Here is a 20,355-nt window from a genome sequence, read left to right as displayed (position 1 = left end):
GCGCGGCGACTGCCGCGGCCCGCCCCGCTTCCGGTTGTTGCCGGGCCCTATATCCGGTGTCCGCCCGCCCTCGGCTCCGCCGCCGCCGCGATGCTGTCCCGGTCCCGCTGCGTGTCCCGGGCGTTCAGCCGCTCGCTCTCTGCCTTCCAGAAGGTACGGTCCGGTCGGGCCGGGGCACCGGCGGATGAGAAACCTGCCGGCGGGCAGAGGGGCAGCCTGGGGAGCAGGAGCGCGGCGCGCCGGTCAAGCCGGGCACCAAGGGCACCGGGACGCGGAGGCCGCGGGCTGGGCGGCCCGGGGCCGCCGTTGCTCTCGGGGTCGTCTTGCAGAGCCCAGCAGCCCCCCGCCTTCCCGACGCAGCCGGCGCCCCGTCCCCTGCTGGGCCCCACCCTCCGCGCCCCGGCGGAGGAGCCGCCCAGAGCCGCGCCCGTCCCGACACGAGACTCCGAGTTTGGGAGGAGGCGCCGCCGAGTACCCCGACGGGATCGGGGCCCGCCCCCGCTCTCGTTAGTGGGTGTCAGCCTCATGGGAAGTTGAGGTAGTTTGGCAGGCCCAGGGTGCTGACTGGGACTGAGAGCGTTGGCTGTGGCATTTGCCTTTTGGAATCACGAGATTCACCTGTCAGTAGCACCTGGACAGCTTTGAGTGCACTTAAAAAGCTGTTTCTTCCCTCCTTTCATCATGGGTGACGTCGATAATGTCTTCTTTCTCAACAGGGGAACTGCCCTCTAGGGAGACGTTCCCTGCCTGGTAAGTTGTGCCCTTGCCGTCACCTAACGTGCTCTCCTCCTGGGCAGAGCAGTATTTGAGGAAACAGGGGTGCCTGTGTTTCTCCACATGATGTGGAGCGAAACAAAGTGCTATTTAATAACAGCTATCATTTATTCATTTGGCACATAGTTACCGAGTTTCTACTGCCTGTCAGGCACTGTGCTAGGCGCTCACTAGGGCTACAGCAGTTAACAATTCTTACCTCCTGGAGCTTATGGTCTAGCGGGAAGGAGAAAGTGTAAATTGCTAAGCAAATGAGGGATCATGAATTTTTGTTAAGTGCTGAGAAGGAAAATGAAGGTGGACAGAGGGCCTTCTTTAGTAGGGGACATTAAAGCTGCAACCCAGGGGATGTGACAGAGGCGAGTTCAGTGAAGAGCAGGAAAAGGAAGGGGAATAGCGTGTACAGAGTCCCTGAAGAAGGGAAGAACTTGACAGTGTTTTGAAACTGGAAAAAAGGTGATTCAGCCAGAGAATTTTGGTTAAAGGAAGGAATGGCATGAGATAGAAGATGGTGTAGGGACTATTGGAAGGAGTTTAGATCTTATCTCAGTTTTTTGTATGCCCGGCATAAATATTTGTTGGATGAGTAGATCCTATTGGGAGCTTTCTGTGGGCCAAGTATGGTTCTGAGTGCATTCTGTGCTTTTTGCTGTTAATCATCAAGAAACAATAAGAGGTATTCTCATTGTTTTACAAATGCATGACCCAAGGCGAAGAAAGGGTAAGTGCCTTGACCAAGGTCATTCAGCCACCTATTGGTCAAGCCTGCTCTACCTGACTGACTCCTCAAACCTAAGTTCTTAACCCACCATGTTGTCATTTACTCATGTGCTCAACAGATCATTTGAGCTTTTCCTACGTGCCAGGCACTATGCTAGGTGACAGGGATACAGATGGTCTCTACCCTCCAGGATCATATGCGCTAGCTGGAGAGACAGCAAATAGACATTTATGCACACATAAGGCCACAATTACATTGTGATGACTGTGAGCCAGAAGTGCAGGGCATAATGAAAGGGTGAGATGTAACCCGTCTTGGGAAGGTGGAGAGAGTGGTGAGAATGTCAGTAAAGGCTTCCCTGAAAAAGTGATATTTAATCCAAGTCTTTAAGAATACATAGCAGTTGGCCAAGAGAACAATATTCCAGGCAAAGGGCATTGCTTGTGCAAAGGTTGTCCGGCAGGAAGGGACTTGACCAGTCATAGAAATGGAAAGGAAGCCTGTCTGGCTGGAAGGATAGGGAGGGCTGGACAGTACAGGAATGTGTAAAGTTTTTGGACTTTATTCTAAGAGTCATGAGAACATAGGCACCTAACAGAGTGTAAGCTCGGAGCGGATTGTCAATAGTAAGTATTCTTTTAAACTAGGAATTCTAAAAGTAAACACTTTCTCCATTTATAGACTGGCAGGACAATGGAAAGAACCTTGTACTTGGGGTGTGCATTGTGGCTCAGGGCTTCACTTTGGGCTGGTCCCCTAAGCCTCCAGAAGCCCTACTTAGGAAAAAACTGGGAATAATAGCAGATGGTCGTTCTACTTTAGGGAGTTGTGAGACATGAAAATCAAAATGAGGTCATTATGTGAGAGCTTTTTATAAACCCTAAAGCACTGTACAATTGAGACTTGCTGTAAGATGAACTCTAAATTGGACTTTGTTCCAAAACTCAGTATGGGCTGCTGGCTGTTCTAGCTCAAAGATACACTGTACTTGGGATTTGTACTGCAGAGGCATGGACTGCTGGACATGGAAGTGACTTACTTGACTCTGAAACTCTGGAGATTTGGGGGAGGAAGAGGCACAAGGGAGAGCTCTTTCTCCTCTGGTGTTTCCTGAGCCCATGGTTTATTTAGAAGAGTTGTTAATAGATCTGAAAAAAGACCTCTGGAAGAATATGTTCAGGTGAGGTGGCAGCCCTTGTTAGTTGTAATTAGTTGTCATTTGGGGAAATGCAGTTATCTGTGATAAGGACATTTGGTGGGGCAGAAAGGGGCTCCCACCTTGCTGAGTTTGAGCAGAGGGGACGACCTCAGAGAGCTCATGGGAAGGCAATAAACTGATAGGAGGGACAATGATTTGCTCACTACTGGGGCAAACTGGAGACCCTGGGCTTAAAGTAGCCCCGTCTTTGCTACTAGGGTTTATGCAGGAAGACTTCCAGCTCAGTGCGTTTTCAGTAACCAGGGAAACAGAAACCCAGACCAAACATACCCACTGCTTCTCAGATTAGGCTTTGTGTAGTCACAGGATAAGCCGTGATGGGTCTTTCTCAAGCTTCAAATATATTTGAACACTTGGGGGAGTAGGGAGGTTTTATTATGAAAACATACAGGGATAATGACAGTTTATGAATTTTAAGGTAAATAAGATGACAAAACTACTTCAGGCTTTGCCTTTAGAATTCTCCCCTTTTTTCAAATACATACCCACTCTCAACCCCACATTACCTGTTGCTCTCTGCCATTAAGAAGCAGGACTCTGTGTGATAAGGATTATATTGTTGCCTACATTTGATATTGCTCCATGTCAGAGTTAGGGGGTGAACAGATTTCTTTTCCATTCCCAGCAGGTATCCTGTGTAAGAGTTGTTGGTTAAGAGTTGTTTTGTTTCTTACAGGGGTCTCCTTATGTCAGGGACCAGGTTACCCTGACAGCAGGAAGATTGTGTAAGTATCACTGGGGAGCACAGATGTGTGGCCACGGGGTATTTAAGACACCAGTTCTAAATTGGACCGCCTGCTTTCTTCACTGGCTTCCAGGCCTAGATAATCAAGGTGCTTATGTTGAGTCTCTAGACCTAACCTTGATGTTGATTTATGACATGTGATGTACGTTGAGCGTCAGCTCCATGTCAGGTGCTGGTGCTGCAGTGTGCTTGTCCTCAGGTGTTTAGATTGTAATGAAAGCGAAGTTGGAACCCTCTCTTTATGGGAATAGATCTAGTAGGTTACTCTTGAGTATTCTGGTTGGATACAAGTGCAGCCGAAGGGCCGGAGGTTAACATTTCCTGTGGAGATTTAGAGCATCCTCTACCTGGTAGCATAGTTATTCATTTTAGAAACAGTAAAAGCAAAAGACAAGTCAGTTGAGTCCTGGAACTTTGACTACTTCAGAGGGAATGCTATTATTGCGCAATAGAGTTTGGAGAAAGGCCACCCATGTGTTTCAGATTAACTTCTGCTTATGAATGTTGCTTAATGCTACTTTGCATTCCAAGTATTTTCAGGTATGTGGTAAGAGGATGCTCTCTAGTTATCTGTTAAACAGCTATCAAGCTGTGTTCTGCATAGGGAGAATCCTCAAAACGAAGGATCTCCAGATTAGTTCTTTCACTGTGCATCACAGTGGGATTTTCTTTTCAATTGAGAAAATGATGCACTTAGTACTAGAAGTATGAATTTCTGAGTTAGTTTTTAGAGGGCAATTAGCATTCATTAGTCTTGAACTGTTTTTTATTTTTTGATCTAGCAATTCCATTTCTAATAATCTGTACTGAAGAACTCCTGGTATATCCAGATTTCTCTCAAAATGGCCAAACAACAGGGGATTGCTTAAGCTATGTCATGTTGACATGTTCACACTATAAGTGGGGAAACAGGTTATAAAATGATTCTATTTTTACTGTACAGTATAATCATGTTTTTTTGCTGTTTCCAAATATTCTACAAGTGAACATCTAATACTTTTGTAACTTAAAAATTATTCAGAGCAATTCAAAATGTGCTACTCATCTGCAACTTTAATGAAAATTGGAACAACCACAAATTTCGATGCAATACATGCAACAAATAAGTATTTAAAAGTAAATTTCTTTTTTTTTTTAAGATTTTATCAGGGAGCACCAGTGGGGGGAGGGTCAGAGGGAGAGGGACAAGCAGGCTCCCTGCGGAGCACAGAGCCCAACACGGCTTGATCCCAGGACCCTGAGATCATGACCTGAGTCAAAGTCAAGACGCTTAACTTACTGAGCCACCCACGTGCCCCAGTGAATTATTTGTTTAAAAAAAAAAAAACCCACAACATTAAACTTTGTGGGGTGAGAAAATAAGTACCCACCTTATTTTAAAAAAAACTTTCATTATAAAACATTCTGGTTTTTCATGATTCAAAAGTAAAAAGAGACTTTACCCTTGTCCTGCGTGCCCCCAAGTTCCTCTTCCTAGGGACAGCCAGTGCTCCAGGTTCTTGAGTGTCCTCACAGAGCAGTCTCTGCAATTGCAAATTACCCACGAGTTCTTGTCCCTGACCACTTAACACATGGTTATAAACTTTATGCAGATCACTTTGTGTTCTGTGCTTTTTAAAAAATAACGTACATTTTCCCCCTTGATTTTTAAATAGATCTTACAGTTATTTTGACATTACAAGAGTAAAAATACCAAATGGCAACTTAAATCTGTTTTACTTCTGTATTATAAAGATGCCGCTTGTAGAATATTCAGAATCCTGAAGTGTAGAAAGTGAAAGTCCCCATCAGTCCAGATCACTCTCCCAAAATGTGTATGTATGTAACAGATAAACCATAGGTACTGTATGTATCTACATCTCTCTCCAGAGTTAACCACTCTTAATGGTTTTGTGCAAAGTGGTATCATTCTCTAGTTTACATTATTTGAAGTTAGTGTCATATCAGAAAATACCTTGGTCTTTTGAAGTTCCCCTCTTGAATGAGTCCAGAATGGACCAATGTGCTCCCTCCTAGCAAGAGAACCAACTAGGAGATACAGGAGGTTTTTTTTGTTTTGTTTTTGGTGATTCTCCCCCCTCCCAACCACCCCCGCATAACATCTTTTTTTAATTCCAAGCTAATTGTCTCCTCTTGCTGCCTTATCTGATCTCCGTCTGTAATCCTGCAGACAGAAACTTCATTGTTTGTGACACAATGGCAGGTACTGCGAGGGGACCCAGTTTATTGTCCTTGAATTTCGTCCAGAAAAAAACCTAATCGGGAAGCTAATTCCTTTTGGTGGGTGTGCAAAGGACCAAGATGCTTATCTTTTTCTTCACTGAACCAAATGAAAGTCTCTGTTTTGTGGGAGCTGGCATTTCACTGAGCACAGACTCACCCAAGGAGTTTACTACGCAGGGTACCCATGTCATCCAGGCTCTGCTGTAGACCTGCTGAGTCAGAATCTCTGGGGATGGGGCCTGGACATGAATGCTTTGAAAAAGTTCCCCCGGGGGACACTCATGGGCACCCCTGGCTGAGAATCACTGATTTAAAGGGAAAGTGGTCCATGGTCCCTTGTCTAGACTACAATGCGAGTGGTTCACCTGCTAAAGGAGTTTACTTTTCTTATGTTTTTTTTCTGTAGTATTAACAGCAGTAGTGTCTTCAATGTTCGCTTCTTCAGAACTACAGCTATGTGCAGTAAGTACCTGCCTTCAGTTCCCTGCCTTCTTGGGAATGGCATTTTAATGGGAAGAGCAACAACTGACAGAGTTTAATTAAAAAGGAAAAATGAGGGCCTACATGTGATTTTCTTTTTTGCTTTTTTTTCCTAGAAGATGATGTGATTACAGTCAAAACCCCAGCGTTTGCAGAATCTGTCACAGAGGGAGATGTCAGGTGGGAGAAAGGTAAGATTTCAGGCCCTACTTACTTAAGTTTAAATACTTTATAAAGTTGTCATCACTGACCTCCCCCTCTCTGTGCCCCGATAATCAGGTTTCTCCCTTCTCTTTGCACGAAATGCAATTTTTCCTGGCCCTGTAGGAAAGGGTCTTTTTTTGTTTTTAAGATTTTTTTTTTTTTTTTTTGAGAGAGAATGAGAGAGAGAGCACATTGGGGGGGGGGGAGAGTCAGGGGAGAAGCAGACTCCCTGCCGAGCAGGGAGCCCGATGCAGGACTCGATCCCGGGACTCCAGGATCATGACCTGAGCCGAAGGCAGTCGCTCAACCAACTGAGCCACCCAGGTGCCCTTTTTTTTTTTTTTTTTTTAGATTTTTTATTTATTTCTTTGACAGAGAGACACAGTGAGAGAGAGAACACAAGCAGGGGGAGTGGGAGAGGGAGAAGCAGGCTTCCCGTGGAGCAGGGAGCCCGATATGGGGCTCGATCCCAGGACCCTGGGATCATGACCTGAGCCGAAGGCAGATGCTTAACGACTGAGCCACCCAGGCGCCCTAGGAAAGGGTCTTATAACACACCTATCAAAAGGGATTTTTGTGGCTACTAGGGTTCCCCCCTTAACAGATAACCTTTGACTATCTTTTCAGCTGTTGGAGACACTGTTGCAGAAGATGAAGTGGTTTGTGAGATTGAAACTGACAAGGTAGGCTTGTCCTATATCAGTGTAATTTTTCATGTAAAACCTAATTTAAAAAAAAGGGACTTAACGGTTTAAAGATAATTTTTAACTTGTTCAAACCTCAGTTATAAAAGTGTTGGAATAGCTCATTAAAAAGAAAAAGGTTTAAAATTTTAATTTTGGATTGTTCTCGATATATGTATTATGTACTTTAGTAGCTTTAGTTTTGTAGCGCGTGTGTGTTTGCGTGTGCATGTGCATGAACTGTTTCTGTTTCCATTTGTTTTTTGTGTATCACTTGGAAACACATTAACTGAACATGGCTTTAATGTTTCTGAGAAAGGACAAAGGGTGAATCTTCACAATAACATTGACTCTTCATTACTCTGAGAGTGTGGCCTTGGTGTTTCTCTAAGCAGAGTCTAGTATATCTGTTGGGACTGTTGTGACTCATATTTGAGATTCTAGACAATTTTCTAATGCCGAGTAAAAATTTGGACTCTTTCTCCATCTGTCCTTGTTTTCCAGACATCTGTGCAGGTTCCATCACCAGCAAACGGTGTGATTGAAGCTCTTTTGGTACCTGATGGGGGAAAAGTAGAAGGAGGCACTCCTCTTTTCACACTCAGGAAAACTGGCGGTAAGGAAGTTCTCCTGGTTGTCAAGATCTCCAGTGTTCCCCCTTGGAATTGGGGCTGAGCATAATGTACTAATTCCTTGATACCTCAAAGACTGGCATTCCAACTTCTGTTAGTTGAGGGACTAAGACAGGTGATATTTATGCAGTGGGTACTTTAAATGCCAACTTCTAAAAGAAAATGGTATTTTAAAAAAACATAAAACCTCATAATAACTCTGTTCTTTCCACGTATATTTCTTATGCTGGACTTTTTTTTCTTTTTAATTTTATTTTATTGTGTTAATCACCATACAGTACATCATTAGTTTCTGATGTAGTGTTCCATGATTCATGGTTTGTGTATAACACCCAGTGCTCCATGCAGTACTTGCCCTCTTTAATACCCATCACCAGGCTAACCCATCCCCCCAGCCCCTCCCCCCAGTTTGTTTCTCAGAGTCCGTAGTCTCTCATGGTTCGTGCTGGACCTTTTCTTAAAGATATAATAGAATGAAGAAGATTTTAAAGATAGTGATTTTTTTTATTTCTTTCTCTCCTCAGCCCTGGCATCAGACTCAGATGGGGGCTTTAAAAATAACAAATGCAAAAAAAATGAAAAAAAAAAAATAAAAATAACAAATGCAGGGCACCCGGGGGGCTCCATTGGTTACATAACCAACTCTTGATTTCCGCTCAGGTCATGATTCCAGGGTCCTGAGATGGAGCCCTGCCCTGGGCATGGAGCCTATTTTAAGATTCTCTCTCTTCATTAAAAAACAAAACAAAACAAAAAAACCTCCCTCTTCCCATCACCCCCCACGCACGCATCTCTCTCAAAAAAAAAAAAAAAAACCCACAAAACTTCTGTGTGTGTGTATGTGTATCTATATAAACAAACACAAATGCCTAGACCCCGTGGCCCAGGGATTCTGATATATTAAATCTGGGGTTATCAGATCCTGGTTATCTATTATAGTTTTTTGTTGTTGTTTTTTGGTTTTTTTTTAAATGCTCTCCAAGTGATTCTGGTACACAGCCAGGGCTGAGAGCCACTATTCTTTTTTAAGATTTTATTTATTCATTTGAGAGAGAGAGTACAAGCAGGGGAAAGGGCAGAGGGAAAGGGAGAAGCAGACTCCCCGCTGAGCAGGGAGCCTGACATGGGGCTTGATTCCAGGACCTGGAGATCATGAGCTGAGTCCAAGGCAAATGCTCAACTGACTGAGCCACCCAGGTGTCCCGAGAGCCACTATTCTAAAGTGAGAAGAAGTAATATTTCGTGGTGTCTATTCTGGAGAATTCAGTGTTGTTTTTTCACATCAGTGGTCATAGCATTTCTAAGGAAGGTTGCTCTTTCTCTTGGGAAGAAGTGAGAAGGAAATGAATTTGTATGGCACCTTATAGTCAATATGAGAGATAGAAAAGAAAATAATTTTTTCTGATTCTTGGTTAAATGCTGTAACTACTAAAGTCTGTTTCTCCTTATCAAAATAGTTGAGAGAGATAGATTGCATCCTTTAGATTGATCAGGGTACGACCAGAAGCCCAGAATGGAAGTAGTGTGCAGTAGAAGGTTAGGGAATAATAAGATCAATTCTTTCACCTTCTGATCATTCCTTAAAAAGAATGTTCTTCTAATTTTTTTTTTAAAGATTTTATTTATTTGAGAGAGAGAATGAGATAGAGAGCACGAGAGGGAAGAGGGTCAGAGGGAGAAGCAGACTCCCTGCTGAGCAGGGAGCCCGATGTGGGACTCGATCCTGGGACTCCAGGATCATGACCTGAGCCGAAGGCAGTCGCTTAACCAACTGAGCCACCCAGGCGCCCCTGTTCTTCTAATTTAAATATGAAATGTGAAACCAGGTATTTACAGATGGATAAAATCAAGGTATCTAAAGTTGTGGCTTATGAGCATTATGCTAGATGAAATGCTTCGAACTCTAAGTCTGAGTGAGCCTTTGATTATTTAAACTTTTGTTTTTTAATAGTTAAGAGTATTAGGGGAGCTTGGGTGGCTCAGTTGGTTAAGCGTCTGCCTTCGGTTCGGGTCATGATCGCGGGGTCCTGGGATCGAGCCCCGCCTTGGGTTCAGTGCTCAGCGGGAGGCCTGCTTCTCCCTCTCCCACTCCCCCTGCTTGTGTTCCCTCTCTCGCTGTCAAATAAAATCTTAAAAAAAAAAAAAAAAATCCTTCCACACATGATGTTAAAATAGAAGACAAGACTGTCCATACTCCCATGGCTAGAAATGTGTTACTTTCGTATATGTGTATCAACATCTTCAATTGCCTGGGTTTCTTCTGCTTGGAAGTTTGCATTGCCATGGGCTTAGTGGGTGCTTTGAAAGTACTTGCTAAATTTGATCATCAGTTGGTATTTGTGAAATCAGGAAGGCAGCTGAATGAAGTCAGTTATGTAACGTAGGACATCTAGGAGCCCCAGGGAATGGAAGCCTCTTACTCCCCACTTTCTATCCTTGTGTGCATTTCGTCGTGCCTTATATATAGCCAGTTAGCATTTGTCAGGTGATTGGAGATAGAGCTTTTGCTGCTAAACCTTGTTTAGTATCTGTGATTCGGTTGCTTTGCATTCCAGACCATGCCAGTGACCTCTGCTTTTCGTGTTTTCCAGCTGCCCCCGCGAAGGCCAAGCCAGCCGAAGCTCCTGCTGCTGCAGCCCCGAAAGCAGAGCCTCCAGCACCGGCAGTTCCTCCTCCCGCCGCAGCATCCGTACCCACTCAGATGCCTCCAGTGCCCTCGCCCTCACAGCCTCTTGCTAGCAAGCCAGGTACGCCTCCCCTCCTGCGTGTCTCTGTGTGGGAGAAGAACATCCCCTCCAATGCCTTGTTCCCTCGCAGGGCAGTATCTTAGACCAGTCAGGGCTCCGAACAGGCTCCAGTGGCTGCTTTGTAGAAGGAACTCTAGACTTTGTATCAGAAGACCTGGTTTGGAGCCCAGCTTTCTGTTTACAGCTCTGTGACTTTGGGCTAGCTCCTTAACGTCTCTGAGCAGATCTTCATTTGTGAAGTGGGAATGGTTCCTCAGAATATCTGAAGGATTAAGTGACAGGACATTCTGAAAGCACTGGCACTTAGTAATTGTTTCTCTGGTTGTTTGGTGTTTTTTGGGGGGTGGTGCAGAAAGGTGGTTTTATGAAAGCACGGGCATGGGACCCATGGGCCGAAAGAGCTGCTGTCTCTCTAATTTTCTGATGCAGCTGTACCTTTTGTTCATTGTCAGTGTCTGCAGTGAAACCCACTCCTGCCCCTCCAGTAGCTGAGCCAGGAGCCGGCAAGGGTCTGCGTTCAGAACATCGGGTAAGCCTCTGGGGACCACTTCCAGGAAGAGGCCAAGGGGATGGGGTTGAGATGAGGGAGTGTGGGCATTGTGGCATCTACCTTTGAATTGCTGGCAGTTCATGGCAACCGAGTTTAGGAAGTGGCTTGTCATAGCCTCATACTTGTCATATGAGAGGACTAGAACCTGAAGTCTTTGGAACACCTGTCCAGTGGCTGGGTCCACGGTGCTGTGCTACCACCGGACTGCCTTGGCTGGGTGAGAGGTCTGCAGGGGGTGGGAGCTTAGTAGTGTGCCCCTCCCCCCCACAGTACCACACACTGCGGGGAACTGGTTTTACTGAGCCCTGTTCCTGTTCTTCCGGGACGCTTCACTGAGGGCTCCATGGTAGCAGTCACTGGCAGGGGCAACTGTAAAACCTCAAGGAAGTATATGGTCAATAGTGTGGGTTCCTCTGCCTGAGAAGACTTCCTAAAAATACTATAGCCTCAAAAGTTTGTTGCTGGTGAGTTTCCATTTCACAGGTAGCTGTTCTCATGCAGGTCTTTATTACCAGAAATCTATAGTCCTTCTTGGGCCAGCGAACCCTACACCACACTCTTCCTTTTCATAAATTGACTCTGATTTTTAAATCAGATCATTTCCTGAACTTCCATTCTTGGTCAAACTCAGGTGCATCTGAGTGAGTAGTTTTTGTCTGGCTTGCCTTGTCCTTGCTTAGAGGAGCAAGGCCACCATGGGAAAGAGAGCCTGGAGCTCTTGTACTTAGGTATCCCAGTCCGTGACACCTCAGTCCTTGCAAGCTGAGTGCCCCCTTGGACTGAGTGGGGAGGGCTTGATCCGGAGAGCCCAGACTGTCAGTCCTTGTCCTACTTTCAGGAGAAGATGAACAGGATGCGGCAGCGCATCGCCCAGCGTCTGAAGGAGGCCCAGAACACGTGTGCGATGCTCACTACTTTCAACGAGGTCGACATGAGGTGAGATCTCTGGGCCTCTTACTCCCCGTGCCCTTTTTCTTGGAGAACACTTGAACTTGCCCCAGCCCCTCCCCAGTGCTGATTCCAAAACTAACAGCAAGAAGAGGTAGGTACTTCTTTGCACTGCTTGTTGACTAAAACAGAGTGACCCATGGGGTTCATTCCCTAATTGCCTGCCCCTGTGACTTAAAAAGCTTTTAGCCTTTTAAATACGTGAATCTTGTGACGTCTGATAAATGAGGCTGGTAATGGTGTTAAACTCTGATGACTAGTGTCGAGTTGCCAGGTAGAGCTAGGGCAATTGGGATGGAGAGCCACTTGACCGCACACTCAGAGCCAAAGCCCAGTACCCTGCTGCTTTCTCACAGCGACTCCTCCTGATTTGTGTTCTTTAAGCGACTCAGATTTGGGTGGTGGGAAAGCACTGGACTTTCACCGGGAAGTCCTAGCTTTCACCTTTCCCAGCTGTGATAATGAAATGGAAAGCAAGTTGTGTTGTTGAGTAAAAACCTCAGGATGTATAACCAAAGGGGCAAATTTAGTATACCGATTTCTAGGGTGAGCTGGCTGTTGATTGGGTGGCTCATTCGGTTGAATTTCGACTCAGGTCAGGATCTCAGGGATCGGCCTGCGTTGGGCTTAGCGGGGAGTCAGCTTGGGATTCTTTCTCTCCCTCTCCGACTCCCCCAACCCCCTGTGCACCTCTCTCTCTAAAATAAATCTTTTAAACACAAAGTGTAAAATCTAGAAAAAGAAGTATCAGAAGGGTAAAAGTATGAAGTAGAGAGAATGAGATTATTTGTTTTTGAGATGGAGGGCAGAAGTTGGGAGGGGAAGGTCCCCCTGTGCTTCCTGGAGGAAAGAGAATTTTAATAGGCCTAAGATTGAGTAGCATTTTGACACAGGTAGCATCGTGGGGAAGGGTCATTCCAGATGATGTAAATAATACGGAGCTGACACAGGAAAGTACAGGATACTTTTGAGAACTATTTGCTGTGAGGAATAGGTGGGAAAGAATGGGAAGAAAGTTGGATCCATACTTTGGAATGTTTTGAATGCCAGGGATAAGAGTTTATATCTAATTTGGGAGGTAAATCATTAAGTCTTCAGGTCATCCCTTTGCTTTTTTTTTTCTTCTAAGTGTTTAGTCTGCTAACCTACTTTTCATTAGGGAAATTTGTTTTCTTTTGGAAGGGATCTGAAAAGCTTAGAGAAGGGAGTGGTTTATGGATAGTGTGCTATGGCATTGTTCACAGAAGTAGGGCTCTGTGGCCTGTTTCACTAGATGTCATCCATGCTGTTGTGAAACTTCCTAAAAAGACTGGATGTCATTCAAGCTGAAGATTTCTCTCCTTCCTATCTGTAGGACATAGGGAAGGACCTTGACTAATGAATCACAAAGGCCGCAGCTTATGTTTCAGTGCATTAGGGCCAAATTGTACACAAATTGAATTGGACTTTGAAATTCTACCTAATTCCTTAAGACAAAACATGTAAATATTTGTGGCCTTGGAAGATGCATTTGGCCCAACAGCTTTGATTGGAAGGTAAGTGCAGTAGCTGGATCTCATTTCAGCAGCTAATCGAGGTGTCACTTAACGATGGCTAGGGGTCTCACTGCAGTCGGTAATGTGGTTTAGATCGAGTGCCCTTGGGTCTTGTGCTGATCAGCTACCCATAAGGGGCCTTTCTGAGACCTTCTCCTCTGCCCTGCTGTCCCCGGCCCTGCCTCCAAGGGCAGAGCTCTGAAATAGAAGCTACTTAATGACCAGACAATAGCATTTGGGCAGGATTGAGAGCAGAGATGTTTATCACATCTCTTTCCCTCTTCTGCAGCTCTTGTGTCTTGGGAACCAGTAATGTCTTTAGGGTGGTAATCCTAGCACTAAATAAGGTTAGACTCAGGAAAACAAACATTTAAACCTAATCAGCACCCCCGCCCCCCGCCCCCGGAAAACTTCCTTTTTCAAAGGCAAATGGTCTGAAGGGGGAGTTAAAGTTATACCATCTTCTCTTTCATGCTAATGTCAAATTAGGCCATTATGGAGAGAAAGGGAAAACTGGAGCGTTTGGACCTGAGATAAAGTTATATTCAATTTCCATCACAGAACTGTATTCCGATAAATACTGAGGTTTCTGTAGCAAAATGATGGGAAAGCCATTTCCCACTAACTGCAGTATACATGTGGTACATGTGTGGAAAACCAATCCTAAATGAACAAAGGCTGTTTATGTCGCAAAGGCTTCCCAGAAGGCCCTGCTGCTTGTACTCGAAAAGCTTAGGTCCACACATGTCCACTTTCTAAATACCAAGGAAACCACATCCACTAAACTGATAGAAAGGGCAAGGGCTGTATCTTTATTATCTTGATACCCAGCCTTGGCCCTTACATGTGGTGGGGATTAGCACCTGTTTGAAGAAGCAACTACATAGACTTGCTAACTCTGCGGAGATAGGAGGGAGTTTATTGACTTTCCAATGAGCCTAAAAGAACACTGGTCTATACCTGACCATATATAGCCATGGATGCTTTTGCTCACATGGAGCCCAAACACCTGTGGAGTTTTTTCAGGTTTTGTTTTCATTAATTAGAAGATAGGAAGAATGTCACAAGGAAGTCCTAATCGAGTTTGGTGGGTTTTTTGGACATAATTCTAACAAGAAATTAAAAAAAAATTGTTTATCTTGTAGACTTTATGCTTAAAATAATTTTTCTTCAGAGTAGAGAGCTCATGAATTTCAGGTAGCTAGAAATCACTTTCTCATCCAGGCAAGAATGTTAGTGTGCTGTGTGAGCTCTTGTTCATATTATCTGTCACTGAATTCTATGACTTCTGGAATAGGAAGGAGCCCCATAAGGGGCTCAGCCTGCCCTCAAGACTGATGGGACCCAATTTCTTTGATTCCAGGTTTTGTAAAGAAGCAAGGTTATTGTATTGACCTCTGCTGGACTATTTCAAAACTTGAACTTAGGTAGATGGTCCAGAGTAAGGGAAAAATGCTTACCCAATTGTGTACATGGAGTTAGAAACTGGTATGAAAGGCAAAATAAAGGCTTTGTGGTCACTTTGTTTTATAATGTGTTTTTATAGTAACATCCAAGAGATGAGGGCTCGGCACAAAGATGCTTTTCTGAAGAAACACAACCTCAAACTAGGCTTCATGTCGGCATTCGTGAAGGCCTCAGCCTTTGCCTTGCAGGAGCAGCCTGTGGTCAATGCAGGTGAGTTTGTGGTGGCCGGACTCGAAGAGGTCCTGGGAGGTATGTGTGCTCCCACACACAGACCAAGGCTTTATTTCATACCTGTGAAAACATGAGTGTCTTTGTCCAGGTATTTTCTTGAATCACCTTCCTGAAGTGGTGTCATGGCTGTTTTCTCCCCACTAGCTGGACAGAACGGTTTCTCTTCCCATTTCATAGCTTGGCAGCTGCTCTGCCCGCAAGCACTTCTGAGCCAGCCCGGCTCTCGGGGCTTCTCACGTCCAGGTGGAAGCTCGTGTTCTGTCTAGCACCTGCCTTTCCAGGGGCCCCGGGATCTTGGGGCCTGACTTCCCCACTTGGCATAGGCTCCAGGGTGACCTTTGATTTCTAGTTGATGGACCTCAGTGGGAGGCCGTGGGCTTGGCCCCTCTTTCATGGACTTGGTGCTCGTTTTCCTTTTTGCTCACCTACGTCAGTGAAATGTTGACCTAACAAGCAGTTCTCTTTCCTGTTGAGACACTTCTCTGTTCCCTGGAAGGTTGGAGAGGGGACAGTGACACTTTTGCAATTCTGAGCAATGCCAGGGTCCCTAATGATCTAGAAATAGCAGCTCTAGGCCCTTTCATTGAGTGGTGTACTCTGGGTAGGTAGAGGGCTGTCTTTGCTTTGTCCAAATGTGTATGTACCTCTTTTGTTTCTTCTGTTCTTCTCAGGCTTCCTCATTGGTTCTCCATCCCTTTCTTCTGCCTGCCTGTATATGTAGGCATTTCTCAGAGTTCTTTTGGCCTCTTTATCACTTCCCACATGCTTTGCCTCAGTGGCTTATCTAACAACACAACATAGACTTTCTGTGGAAAAGAGTGCCGAGCCTGTATTTTCTCATGAGCACCAGACCTAGACTTTCAGCTGCTGGTTTGCTGGCTTAACACTACCCTGCTTCCTCTGGAGTCTCCGAGAACGAGGCCTCCCTCACCTCTTGGGGAGAGTAGGCAGCGGAATGGGCAGCACTACCACCCCTCCCTTTGCATCTGCCTTTTTGGGAGCACTTTTTAAACCTAGCCATTCTCTGTTAAGGGAGGGTTTGGGCAGAGCTAGTTAAAGGGAGCTCTGTGCATACCTATCCTGTGTGAGCCGGTGTACTGAGTCTTCTGTGAAAAACGGATGCTCCCATGCTCGGCCTCAGTCAGGGCACTTGGGAAATGTTAGGACTGGTTGGGAGTAAGAGGAGTCCACCACATGCAGTGCAATGGTTTTCCTGCTGACTGGTCAGTCCACTGTACCAGGCACTGTGGATTTTCACTCTGTTAACGCAAGTATTTCTGCATTAGCCTAGGCTTGGAGAGTTGTGTGTAACATGTGTTTTCTCTCACAGTGATTGATGACGCATCCAAAGAGGTGGTGTATAGGGATTATATTGACATCAGTGTCGCTGTGGCCACCCCACGGGTATGTTGGGGAAAGCGGTGGGGAGCTCTGGTCTTAGACTCTCACTTTGTATAAAAAAGCAGACCCCTGGGGAGAGAGCATTTCTGTAATCCTGTCTTCTCAGAAGGGAGTTAGTAAAAGAGTAACCTGCTTTTGACCCCACCACATTCTTTTATCTTACCGTCAAGCCTAAATATTTTAGACTCTGTTAATCACATTGAGTCATTAAGATGCTCAATGGGGAGCAGAGACCATCCGCTTGAATCAAGGGAGTTATAAAGGGTACTGTTAATCTGCAACTGAAAACAGCTTTTCACTCTCATCAGGGTCTGGTGGTTCCTGTTATCAGGAACGTGGAAGCTATGAATTACGCAGATATCGAGCGAACCATCAGCGAACTGGGGGAAAAGGTAAAGTGGAAAGCAACATGTGTGTCGGTTGCTGGGCAGGTCAGGGAGGAGGGGCTGGGGAAGGCCAGGCTCACCAGTGGGCAGTGCTGAGGGAACTGGCACCTTGCTCTGCTGGGTAAGGTGTGCGGAGCCCGAGACTGGCGGTCACCCCCAGGAGCCAGACTCTAGCTGTCTGGCGGCGCTCAGCATGTTCTTGTCACGGAAGACCTCATCAGAGGAGGCCTGCTGGGGAAAGCAAAGGTCCTCAAGGCATCGTGCCTGTCCTCTGGTGGAGGCCTGGCCACAGGCATCTTCTGCTGAACAATAGCTAGAAGTTGGACTGTTGGTCTTAGACAGGAGCCTTCTGGGCTCCCTGTAGGTGAAGAAAGCTGGGTTGGCCTTATATTGCAGTGATTAAATCTCCATTCTTAGGCCCGAAAGAATGAACTTGCCATTGAAGATATGGATGGTGGTACTTTTACCATTAGCAATGGAGGTGTTTTCGGCTCACTCTTTGGAACGCCCATCATCAACCCCCCTCAGTCGGCCATTCTGGGCATGCACGGCATCTTTGATAGGCCAGTGGCTGTGGGAGGCAAGGTAGGAACCATCACTGCAAATGTCCTATTGGCTAGATGAAGAGGAGGGGGAAAGCTAGCTATTAATTATGACGGATGCACTGGAATTTCAGGCATAAGCTCCATCTCTTAGTTTCTAATTAACAGCTAAGGCACTGATCTTCAAATTGTGGTGTGTGGTTAGGCATCATTTGGGAACTTCTTAGAAATGCAGACTCTTGGACCCCTTTCCAGACCTGATGAAGCAGAAGCTGCAGGTGATTCTGATAAAAATTAAAGTGTGAGGACCATGGAGTTGAGGTGGCTTCCTCCTTCATCGGGAGGGGTCATCAAGTTCCATTCGGTGCTGTCGGGAGTGGGGACACAGTTGGCAACGTGGTTCTTGCCCCGGGGAAACAGGACAGCAATGAAGATCTGTGAGCTCCCAGGTTGTATGAAGGTTTAGCGGTTCCCTGGGAGTTCAGGGAATAAAGTTAAAGGGTCTTGAGCTGGCCCTAGAAGATAGGTTGGTAGGAAAATATTTTCTGGGACTCCTGTGTTTAGAACATTTTTGGGTCACTAGGTCTTGTGAATCCAAAAATCCTAGGTCTTCTCCCTTGAAAATGCTCACACACCTAACTTTGCATACAACTTAAGAGAATTTGAGGATCTCTGGTTACTTTTTAAAATTCTAACCCTAAAGAAGAAACTTCGGGCTGCCAGGATTGAAGGGAAAACTTTTCCTTTAGACAACAGATGAATGAAAGGGCAGAGAGAGAGAGAGAGAGAGAGAGAGAGAGAGAGAGAGAGAGAGAGAGAGAGAGAGTGTGTGTGTGTGTGTGTGTGTGTGTGTGTGTGTGTGTGTGTGTGTGTGTGTGTGTGTGTGTGTGTGTGTGTGTGTGTGTGTGTGTGTTTGATTTATTTGAGAGTGCGTGCCCAAGCTGGGGGGCTGGCAGGGGCGGGGTGTCCTCTGAGTGCGGAGCCTGATGCTATGGAGCTTGATCCCAGGACCCCTGAGATCATGACCTGAGCCAAAGTCAAGAGTTGGAAGCTTAACCAACTCAGCACCCAGGCGCCCAAGAATGCTTTTTTAAAAGGCGCTTTTGAAGAGACTCTATTTTCTTGGTTGAGCTGTCTTGAGTGGGAGAGCTTTGCACTCAGGGTAAGCCTTGGTCTTTGAAAATAGAAGGCTCCAGAAGCAACAACAATAGGAAAAGCTCTGGAACTGGAAGCTTTTCTATGGGCTATGCTTTCTCATCTCCCCACTTCCAGTGGGGCTTCCTCTGCTGCAGACAGACCTGTCAACCTCTCCTCTCCGTAGGTGGAGGTGCGGCCCATGATGTACGTGGCACTGACCTATGATCATCGGCTGATCGACGGCAGAGAGGCGGTAACTTTTCTCCGCAAAATCAAGGCAGCGGTAGAGGATCCCAGAGTCCTCCTACTGGACCTTTAGGAGGGAGCCACATACCCTACACACCAACCATGCAGGAACTGACCACCAATCTTCTCCCTGTCCCCTCATGGGTTCCAGGCTTGCCTGGTGCCAGGCACACGTTGTTGGCCTCCAGCAAGGAAACCAGGGCACTACGTAACCAGCAGCCACAGGTCTTTTCTTGGTATTCTGCCAGGCTCTCCCCTCTCTGCACCCTTCTCTTACACTCGAGTATCTTCTTGAGGCTTGAGGGAGAGAGAGCCTTAGTGGATGCTCATTAATATTCCTGCCTTTCTCCCATTCGTCTTCTGCAGAGATGATTTTGCTTCTCTCCTGGGCCAGTATTCTATAGGGAAACCACTGGGGACCATGTGATCAAGTTTGTATCTTTTGAAAGTCTATTGTCCAGAGCCTCCTTAGGAGGGTGTGGTGTCTCCCAAGCTTACAGCAGCCCCTGGCCTGGCTGTGAACACTCTCACTTGATCGCTCCTGTGTGGAGGTACCGACTGCAAGCCAAGAGGTGCTGCTTGCTGCGTAAATAACAGTTCATTGTGCGCTGCCATGGACTTCAGGATGCCTCTTCTACCTCGTCCAGGAAGCACAGGCCAGGGGGTCTGGGGGGGAGGGGGGGAGGTAGTGTTGGCAGGGGCAGAGTCCCCTCCGAGGTGGTATGTTGTAGACAAGACAGGAGCAGAGCCCACCCTCTCAGTCACGGCTCCATTTTGGCACAGTAACACACAGCCGTGGTTGTGCCGACCTTTCTGGGCTGCTTGGAACCATTCTAGCACATCGCTGTCGTTTAGAGCAGATTCTAGCACATCATGGCAGCGGGACAGGGCATGGTCACAAGGGCTGGAGGCTGGTGAGATTGGGGTGAGGGGGCTTCCTGTGGACTGGCTCAGATTGATTTGAGCTTTTTACATGCCATTGGCATAAGCACTCGGACTGAAGGGGCAGACTCTGTTTCTCTGTGCATCGTGGCCCTTGGGGGAGCGGGGTGTCAGAGAGGATGGACTCTGGTGGAAACCAGCCCCAAGATGCTACTATACAGCGGGGAGAATGGGCAGTCGCCTGAGGTGGTGTTGCCAGATGGGTCTGGGCACAATCAATCATTGGAATTGCTTGGAGCAAGTTTAAATACACACATCTTGTTATGAAAGCTGCTGGGCTTCATTGCTTTGTATGCAACTGCATCCAGGCCTGAGGCTGCTGACACTGGACACCAGGAGCCACTGACTTAGTGTGTGTGCCCATTCGGGCCTGGAGCGTGGGGTGGGGGAAGGGTTGGGAGCCGATACTGAGTGCCTGCAGCATCTACTCTGTCTTCACTATTCAGAACTCGTACCTAAAATATTTAAAGAAACTGATTTTAAATGCAAATTAAAGGGCAAATGTTCTCAAAAGGTTCCTGCTTCTGCGTTCCTTTTAGTTG

The 20,355-nt window shown here is 46.2% G+C and overlaps 1 protein-coding gene across 2 annotated transcripts; it reads left to right on the top strand.

The window, feature by feature from the left end:
• Positions 1-90: 90 nt before the first annotated feature.
• DLST (dihydrolipoamide S-succinyltransferase) lies at positions 91-20,326 on the top strand. 2 transcript variants are annotated; one of them, XM_027570270.2, is made up of 15 exons: positions 91-153; positions 717-750; positions 3,391-3,439; positions 6,089-6,144; positions 6,279-6,353; positions 6,994-7,049; positions 7,554-7,665; positions 10,273-10,428; positions 10,881-10,957; positions 11,817-11,914; positions 15,008-15,138; positions 16,490-16,563; positions 16,869-16,952; positions 17,364-17,531; positions 18,810-20,326. In XM_027570270.2, exons 1-15 carry the CDS (start codon positions 91-93, stop codon positions 18,942-18,944), a joined length of 1,368 nt encoding a protein of 455 aa, XP_027426071.1. In that variant the 3' UTR covers positions 18,945-20,326. The 2 variants fall into 2 exon arrangements, with proteins under 2 accessions (XP_027426071.1, XP_027426072.1); XM_027570271.2 differs by lacking the exons at positions 91-153; positions 717-750; positions 3,391-3,439 and adding an exon at positions 3,471-3,547.
• The last annotated feature ends 29 nt before the right edge of the window (positions 20,327-20,355 follow it).

The sequence above is a fragment of the Zalophus californianus genome, chromosome 6 (genome assembly GCF_009762305.2).
Source record: "Zalophus californianus isolate mZalCal1 chromosome 6, mZalCal1.pri.v2, whole genome shotgun sequence".
Classification (NCBI taxonomy): domain Eukaryota; kingdom Metazoa; phylum Chordata; class Mammalia; order Carnivora; family Otariidae; genus Zalophus; species Zalophus californianus.
The sequence above is the reverse complement of the archived record's forward strand: the minus strand, read 5'-3'. Positions and strand labels throughout refer to the sequence as shown.